The sequence below is a fragment of the Microtus ochrogaster genome, unplaced genomic scaffold (assembly GCF_000317375.1).
Source record: "Microtus ochrogaster isolate Prairie Vole_2 unplaced genomic scaffold, MicOch1.0 UNK7, whole genome shotgun sequence".
NCBI classification, from domain to species: Eukaryota; Metazoa; Chordata; class Mammalia; order Rodentia; family Cricetidae; genus Microtus; species Microtus ochrogaster.
Genome location: NW_004949105.1, coordinates 6,538,853 through 6,548,346, shown reverse-complemented (window position 1 = coordinate 6,548,346; position 9,494 = coordinate 6,538,853). Strand labels below are relative to the sequence as shown.

Genomic DNA, 9,494 nt, shown 5'->3' with positions numbered 1-9,494 from the left:
TAGCAAGCTACTGTGAAACGGAAGGTCGGGCTCTAGGATCCCTACTCCAGCAAGAGGAAGCCTTGGCCTTGGCGGTAATGATCCATCCCACACTCAGTGGCAACACTGTATCTCTTCTGAAAGATGCAGGCTTCTCAGGGCCAGCCACTCAGGCCAGCAGCAGCGGTTAGTAAAGACGCCCACAGATCTGACAAGGGCAGCTCTCCTCGCCTCATGGAGCCCCAGTTCCTGCCTGCTAGCTCTCAACGAATTGTGTAAGAACACAGGCACTATTGTCTCCCGCACTTGCCGTCAGCTTCTCGAAGAACAGCCTCCTCACCAACCACAGGAAAACCACAAAGGGATTTTGACTTGGAATTGAGGGAGGGGGCTTCAGACCAGATCAAGATCAAGGCTGTGAGTGTAGCCACAACTGCGGTTCATGCCGTCCAGGCAGCTTAGTAAAAGGCTCATCCAAATACCCTGGAAATTTTTGGGCCTGGAATTTGCAAGGATTGAACAAAACTTTAAAGAGAGAGAGACTCACTACCATAATTTAATGCCAGGTTCATGGCCACCGCCCCAACTCCCAGAATCAAGGAATCTCCTGGGGTTCAAATAAAGCTAAACACTCCCGATAACAAAGCTTTTCCTCAAATCATTTTTAATAACATGTAGCCCACCCAGGGTTCACCAGGTATAAAAACAGCCATTCCTGATTTTGTATAACTCAACCACGGAGACTCGGCATCAGAATATATCAAGTACAGACATCAACCGGGAAACCCCAGAGAGCAGACAGTGCAGGAGGCAGTGACCGTGACAGTCAAGCCCACTGCAAGGCAGCTCCCAAGACGGCAAGCTGCGCGACGGTGGTTGATATGCACGGGGCAGTAGACGAGGCGGCACCAGGTTGGCTCCACAGAGGGTTTCAGTCCCACCTCCTGATGCCCAGAGGTTGCTGGGGACCCTGGCCTGTAGTAGCCCCTGGTGGGCATTTCCACCCAGCACCCTCTATACACACTGTCCTGTGGAACTTCTGAGTTCAGTAGCTCCCACACACGCCAGGGGACAGGAGGGAGGCTTCAGCCATCAGGTGCAGCACCCAGATCTAGTCCGCTTGGGCGTTTTGCAGCTGGCTATATCCACAATCTGGGACGGCTCCTCAGCCCTCTGCCGGGCGATCATCGGCACCACCAGGTCAAACAAGGTCTCAAAGAGGAGGTCCACATTGTGCCCAGTTTTGGCGCTGGTTTCGAAGCACATCCGCTCGGCGGCTGGCATCTCCCCCTCGTCCAGCATCTTGTACTTCAGAATCTTCTTGTAAAGGGCCATGGCGTCCTCTGGCTGCACCTGCCTGGGTACCCTGGAGGAGACACAGCTGCCCCCTGCCTTCCCAGAAGCCTCTCCTTCCTTCTTCCCACCATCTGGGGCCCGCTCCATGGCCAGGTCCACTTTGTTTCCCACGATGGCAAACAAGCAGTCCTTGTTGGCTGTTTCCGTCAGGCCCAGGAACCTGTCCTCCAGCTCCAGGAGACTCTGCCGGTGGTTCACATCATACGTTAGGATGACAGCGGCAGCCCCCCGGCAGTACATGGAGCCCAGACCGTGGAACTGCTCCCGCCCTGGCAGGAAGCAAATAGAAACGGTTATTCATCTCAGGATACACCCACCATGAACGACCCTATGGCCAGGCTCCCCCCCATGACCCCCCCCCAAGAATTGAGGATCCCAGGGCAGAGCATTGACACACTAATGGCCAGATAAACAAAGCTGCTCCAGGTGCCCAGTCAGGACTCCGTGCGCTGCTAAAGCTGGCCCAGGTGACTGGGCAAGGCCCGTGTCCAGTTAAGGCTGGGTTCTCCACTCCAGACACCCCAGCAGCCCTCATGCCATCTAACAACACAACACTGTCAGTATTCAGGACAAGGGACATACAGGTGCCTCCTGGTCAGAGGGTAGCTGCCTGTTCTCACTTTAAAACAAGATGATTTGAGGTCCTGAGTTCAAATTCCCACACACATGTAAAAAGCTACATACAGTCAGGCATGGTGGATGTCGTTTAACCCTCAGGAGCACTTGAGAGGCAGTGTAGGGTAGATCTCCGGGAGTTCTGGGATAGCATTGAAATATAAAAAATAAAAATAAAAAATAAAAACCAGACATGGCCACATGCATACCCATAAACCTAGCCCTGGGGTGAGGAGAAAGGAGAGACACCATGGCTTGTAGCCCCTAGCCTAGCTCCAGATTCAGTGACAGACACCCATCTCCAGGGACTAAGACCAACAGTGACGGAGTAGGTCACTGAGTGTCCTATTCTGACCTCTGCGTGAGCATGGTCCACCACCTTTATAAAACACACACCGTGCACATGCACACATACATGCATGCGCACGTGTGCACACACAGAGTCATTCACACACAGAATCACGCACACACACACACACACACACGCACGCACGCACGCACGCACGCACACACAGGGAAAAAAGGAAAACTGTGCTTAAACACGAGGCTGCCAAGACTTGAGAGAGCTTCAGAGGCCAAGAGCACTGGTGCTCTTGCAGAGGACCTGGGTTCAATTCCCAGCATCCACATGAGGGTTCACAATTGTCTGTAACTCTGTTCCTGAGGATCTGATGCCCTCTTTTATCCCCTGCACAAGTGGCGCACAGGTATACATGTAGGCAGAAAACACCTTTACACATAAAAATAAAAAATTTAAAAACATAGTACTACCCACATGGGTCTTGGTTGTGTGTGTGTATCTGTGTGTGTTTCTGTGTGTGTCTATGTATGTGTGTCTGTGTGTCTGTGTGTGTGTGTCTATGTGTGTATATGTGTCTGTGTGTGTCTATGTGTGTGTATGTGTCTGTGTGTGTCTCTGTGATTATGTGTCTATGTATGAGTCTGTGTGTGTCTATGTGTGTCTGTGCGTGTGTGTGTAATGCTGAGAGTATGATGTAAGCACCTGTCACTGTCGTGGGTCTCTGTGTCACACTCTGAGGTGTCACCAGCCATGTCTGATTCGTAGGGAACGCGATGGTTTGTTCTCGTGGGGTGTGGACCTCATTCATCCGCAGCTCAGGAGTGTTCTCACATCTACAACGTGTCTGCTCTGACTTGGGGACACGGACCTAGGAAGCAGCCTTGCGAGGGCAGGGAAAGCCACTGCACAGGGCGCTGCACTCCGTTGCCACAAAGACCAGCAGTGAGCTGCAGAAATGCTCCTGGGGTGTCTTCAGACAGAATGGATGCCTTCCATCCCATAGGCAACTGCTGCACCAGAACTGCAACTGCCTCGAAAGCCACAACGGCTGGTCTGCCTGCTGGTGGGTCGACCTGCCGGTGGGTCGCATTACTGGACGGTTGGTGCTGTCAACTTGACAGCGTCTAGGATCACCTAGGAGATGGACCTCTTGGCACGCCTGCATAAATGCAATATTAATTGCAATATTAATTGGGATGGGAAAACCCAGCCGCTATGGTGGTCACTCCCTGGCTGGGATCCTGTAGGATATAAATGGAGAGGGAGTTGCCTCCAACCACAAGCCCTGCTTCTGTGACTCCCCACCAAGACAGACTGCACCTGGAGCTGTGAGCTGAAATGACCCTGCACCCCTTAAGTGGCTCTTGTCGGAGTATCTTACCACACAGGAAAAGAAACGCAGAATTACATGCTGGCAGCGAACTACACACCAAGGAAAACACGGTCCAACTGTACCGTTTTTTGTTTGGTTTTGGTTTTTGTTTTAAGACAGGGACTCACCTTGTATCTATCCCTGGTTTTGCCTGCAAATTGCTATGCAGACCAGGCTGCCTTTGAACTCATGGAGATCGGCTGCCTCTGCCTCCCAATGCTACTTCACCAAGGTTAATCATAATCTTTAAACATGGCAGTGTAGCTGGCAGCTTTGTCTGTGGCCAATGCATTTTAGCCTTTTGTCTGAGCAAGGGCTGGGCTTATCCATCCACTGAGATGTTGAAGGTTTCATGGAATAAGAAATGAGGGTGTCCTGGGCCTGCTTTCCACCACTACCATCTTCAGCCAGATGCCATCTTCAGTAATTCTAAAATGGCCGCATTCCAACACAGGGTACTTAACACCCAGCCGAACAATGCTGTCCTTTGAATGTATGGCTTTTGTCCCACTGCAGAGTCTGCAACACTGATAAGACAGACTTTTGCTTACCAAAGAGAAGTGTACCACCTAACACACACATGCATGCACACACACATAAATGTGTGTGTGTACAAACACACATGTATATACAACACACCCAAAAACATACACACATGCACACAAATATATACACAAACATATGCAAACACACATACATGCAAACGCACATACACACACACACACACACACACACACACACACACCCCAGGCATCTCTCAGCACAACCTTCCAGGATCATGAGATTTTCAACTGTGACAATAGTATCCGTTCAGCCACCAGATTTCACAAGAGATTGACCACAAGGTCACAGAGTGGTGATATTCCACCAGCCCTGAAAGAAATTTTTTCAAGTCTCTGTGACATAGTTCACTCAGGACAAAGAAAGAACTGTATTAACACCCACACCCCAAATGGCTTTCTGTCCCAGATGAACTGATTTGACGCTCGGTGTGGTGGCACACGCCTGAGGTCCCAGCACTCAGAAAGCAGGAGCGGGAGGTTTCAAGTTACAGGTTAACCTGGGCTACACAGCAAGACTCTGTCCGGGTGGAGGGGGGGAAGATTTGCCTTTTGAAAAGTAAATGGTAATTACACAAAAATAAAGATCATAAACACTGAACGAAATAGGAGATGTGAAACAAGAATCCCCAAATGAAGCAGAGCAGAGAGCCAAACTGTGCTTGCCGTATTATGACCAGCCGGTAATGACATCAGCCAATCAGGCGCAGAACTTACACCAGCTGAAGAACTTGCTAGCTAGTCTTCAAGCTCAAATCTGTAAGTAGCTCAGCTGGGCAGTGGTGCGTACTTTTAATCCCAGTACACAGGAGGCAGAGGCAGGTGGATCTCTGTGAGTTTGAGGCCACCCTTGTCTACAAAGTGAGGTGCAGGACAGAGAAACCCTGTCTTGGGGGGGGGGCAGAGAATCTACAGCTCTTTGAGTTGCTAATGGGATTCACAGGCTGCACGGATGTGAGTGGGCACTGTACATAATAAGACAATCCTAGCTGCCGGGCGGTGGTGGCGCATGTCTTTAATCCCAGCACTCAGGAGGCAGAGGCAGGCGGATCTCTGGGAATTTGAGGCCAGCCTGGTCTACAAGAGCTAGTTCAGGGACGGGCACCAAAGCTACAGAGAAACCCTGTCCCGAAAAAAAAAATAAAATAAAAGACGGTCCTAGCTAAAGGTAGCAGGGACAAAGAGGGGAGGATCCCAGGCATTGAGACAACGCAGAGAAACGGATGTCAAGAGGACCTCCCTCCTGGACTGACTTTTCAAACTCACCTTGTCTTTATATGTAACACTGTATGTATCCCAGAACTTGTACACAAGTCAGGCGGGCTTAAACGGGTCCTGAGACCCTCCCCCTTGGTAACACGTGGGTGTTTCTCTCGCGCCCTCCCTCCTTCCCACGTTGGATTCCTGGGTCCTTCACCAAGGTGTTAGACTTCCCTGAGAATTGAGTTAACACCATGGAACTACAGGCAGTGTGTTATGGATCCTCTCAGAACCCTGGCACTGGCAGCCAGAATGTCTTCCTGGGGATCCCAAAATCCACACAGAAAGTCCCTGTGAATCTGGAAGCCTCTTAGCACTGAGTCTAAGTTTCCCGTTGATGAAATCCGAGTAGCACCTGTCTGTCAAGGGGTTGGTTGAGAAAATGAGAATGACTTCATCCTTGTAAACGGCTCAGCCCTGCACCTAGCACGTGGTCAATAAATCATGAGTCTCAGCCTCCCACTCAGCCCTCATGGGGAGCACGCTTGGTCCTGCTCTAGTCTCTCCGGCTACATCTGCAAACTCCCCCAGGCGTGCTGCCCACATGGCAGCTGACCCACACCCTGCTGTCTCCCTGATTCTTGAGAATGACCTTCTCCCTAATCCTGGCACTTCCCTGACTGGCTGTTAGACCACAGTTAAAAATGGCCCAGAGGCGAAAGTGGGGAAAACGGAAGCCAACGGCCTGCAGTAACCCGGCTCAGCTACTAGGGCTCTGAAAACAGCCCAGTCACTTTCAACTACATTCTCCAGTCTCCCCAAGCCAAACAGCCCTTGAGTCCAAATGTCTGTGGTTTTTATTTCCATATTCTGCATCACTGAATGGATTGGTATGTCTGGCAGGAATCATGTACAACCCTGCCCACACATTCTCACTGAGTGGGGGTAGGAGGGCAGCTCTTTTAAAACTACTGATACTCAGACCCTAGATCCACATGGATCAGGAGATAAATGCAGTGTGCAGCCAGGACTGAGGTCACCAGCCTGGGCCCCATTACCCAGAACCATAGAAAATAAACACATTTAAAAAAAATAGCTGGCTGAAACGAAAAACTCAGATGAATGCTATAAGCTCCATGCAAGCCCAGAGAAAGGGAATTTGTACAAGCAAGCTCTGCCACATGCATCCCTGCAGCCCATTGGGCAGGAGCTGCAAGAACACCCCTGTGATGGTGTGGGCAAAAAAGATACGGAAAAGGGGCAAGGAAGCAGAGCTGGGGACAAGGACAAGGGTCGGAGCCCAGAGCCCAGTCTCGGAGACCTGCAAGACTCAATCCGGGCAAGCTGTGATAGGCTTCTCCAAATACGTTAATTTTTTTAAATGAATTTAAGATTTCCCCAGTGTTTCCAACCTCAACCCATGAATGCTACTGCAAAGATTATTTTATCTCTACTTCATAAAGCCAAGTGAGCGTTAGGCAACACTTACAGCCAGACATAAACTACCTTTGATACACCAGATCTACAACATTTGACCTGCATCTGTTGGAACAGCCTGCAGAAGGCACAGCTCTCCAGGGACGTGTACAGAAAACAAGTAATCAAGCTTCACGCACAAGGAGAAGGGGGCCACATGTCTCCCTAGATTTGTGAGGTGGGACCCTGGGGCCCTGCTGTATAAGGCTGCTACCCGCAGCCTCCACTGCAGACAGTACATACAGAGTGTAGAGAAGCAAGCCAGGGGCTTTCAGTGCCACCAGCAGGCTTTATCTGAGACTTTCCGTGCACCAGGGCTTTCCTAAGGGAACAACGTCGATGGGCGTGGTGGTGTGCACCTTAAATCTCAGCACTCAGGAGGCAGAGCTGTGCAGATCTCTGTGCATTCAAGGCCAGTGAGTTCAGGACACCGAGGACTATGTAGAAAGACACCATCTCCAAAAATAAACAGTATCATTGATGACATCCTGTGGAACAGGCCATGGCACAAGCCACCTCAGGCAGACCACAGGAGAGGGCTTTGGTCCGATAATGTCTGGCTGTTCCTCTGACAATGTCTCAGATGAGGCTAACACAATGGGACCGTCTGCAGTTTAGTATTCTGGCTCAGGAAGCCACTGGGAAGTTCCCAGAGCATCAGCCCAGGCAGAAATCCAGACATCATCTTTGCATCTCAACCTACAGTGCTTTCCCTGGGGGAGTGATGTTTTGGCTTCTTAGAACCTGTACTCTCAGGAATAAGGGTGCATTTAACTGCGGAGGTTCCCCCAAGAAGTATAGAGTGGCCTCAACAGCCAGTCTTTCTGATACATCATCTTTAGACCAGCTACCAAGCTCCATTCCCAACACACACACAGAGGCAGCCCTCAGAGAGCCACAGTTTCAAGGGTGGCCAGAAGGGTCCACAACACCTCACCAGGACCTGCACAAACCTGGTCTGAGGCCCCCACAGTGACCACACACCCAGGAAGAGTCCTGATAAGGGACTTCAAACACGAGCGTAGCACTCTGCCCTGCAGTGGTGTGAATGAGAGCAGCCCCCACAGGCTCATATATCTGAACGCTTAGTCACCAAGGAGTGGAATTGTTTGACAAGATTAGAAGGATTAGGAGTTGCGGCCTATTGGAGGAAGTGTGTCGCTAAGGTGTGAGCTTCGCGGTTTCAAAAGCCCACACCAGGCCCAGCGTCTGTGTCTCTCTTTCCCTGTGGATCAGGAGGTAAAGCTCTGGAGTTACCGCCCCAGCAACATGCATGCCTGCCTGCGGCTGCCATGCCCCCCACCCCATAACAATAATGGACTAAGCCCCTGAAGCTGTAAGCAAGCCCCCGTTGACTCGAGTTTTGTGTCTCTTTGCAGCAATACAACAGTGACTAAGACAGAACCCACTGCCCACTTCCCTGTTATCAGCCCCTTCCTGACCCGTGGCCCAGACGGTGGTTTCTGCTGAAAATCCAATAGTGGAAATCCCCTGCAGCACACACAGACTCCCTTCAGCCTTCAAAGTATGAGGAGCCACAGAGCTGGCAACTGTCCAGCACCAGTTCTGCCTGCCAGAGTTCAACACAAGGGCCCACAACGGAAAGGTAGAACTCCTAGAATCAGCAGCCAGCCTCAAGTCTGGGACCATCCTTCATGACTGAAGGGTTTGGGGTGATGGAGACCGTAGCCAGGAGTCTAAAACCTGAGATTTTTCTGGTTTTAAAGTGACTTCCTCCTTTCTTATCTCTTAAATATATGTCCCATGAGAAAGGGAATTTTCTACATGGTGAATCCAAGGCTACTTTCCCATGCTCATCCCCAAGACCCACAAAGAGGACCTTCCTGGAAAATGAAGTTAGGGTTTAGAGAGTTTTCTGAGCTACCCATGGGCGTGTCCACAGAGAAGAAGAAAGCCCTGGGACTCTGGAGAGACTCAGTCACTCACTGGTCAAGAAGTCTATACACCAGCAGTTCTCAACCTGTGGGTCTCGACCCCTTTGGGGTCACATATCAGATATCCTGCATATCAAATATTTACATTACAGTTCATAACAGTAGCAAAATTACAGTTATGAAGTAGGAATGAAAATAGCTTTATGGTTGGGGTCACCACTCCATGAGGAACTGTATTAAAGGGTCACGTGTTAGGAAGGTCGAGAACCACTGGTCCATGCCTTGCTCAGATCACTCACCAGCAAACCACCCAAACCAGTCCTCCAGGCCATCTGCACCAGAACCAGATCACCAGAATCCCAGATAGGGAGGCAGCCCAGGCTCCCTGCCTCAGCCCAGCACTGGCTCAGCCCAGGGGGGCCTTCCCACTTATCTGGGGACATCTGTCCCAGGTGGCCAGATTCATTCTCGACATCTGACTCTGAGACCCAAAGCCCAGACATGGATGGCCATGGTGGTGGTAACACACACTCCCAAACACCTACATACTGGCCTCCTATCACCCCTGTGAACCCCCACTCCAAGGCCAATGGCAGCATCTCTGAATACAGAATATGGCATTTAAGATGCTTTAATAATACAGGTACTGGCCAGGCGGTGGTGGTGCACGCCTTTAATCCCAGCACTCGGGAGGCAGAGGCAGGAGGATCTCTGTGAGTTCAAGACCACCCTGGGCTACA

The 9,494-nt window shown here is 50.8% G+C and overlaps 1 protein-coding gene across 1 annotated transcript in view; it reads right to left on the bottom strand.

The window, feature by feature from the left end:
• Window positions 1–647: 647 nt before the first annotated feature.
• The window catches only part of Rab20 (RAB20, member RAS oncogene family), an 18,513-nt gene continuing 9,666 nt past the window's right edge, over window positions 648–9,494 (bottom strand). Inside the window, exon 2 of the mRNA XM_026788814.1 lies at window positions 648–1,604. Coding sequence (XP_026644615.1) covers window positions 1,072–1,604 — 533 coding nt within the window. The 3' untranslated portion in view covers window positions 648–1,071. The remainder of the gene's footprint in view (window positions 1,605–9,494) is intronic.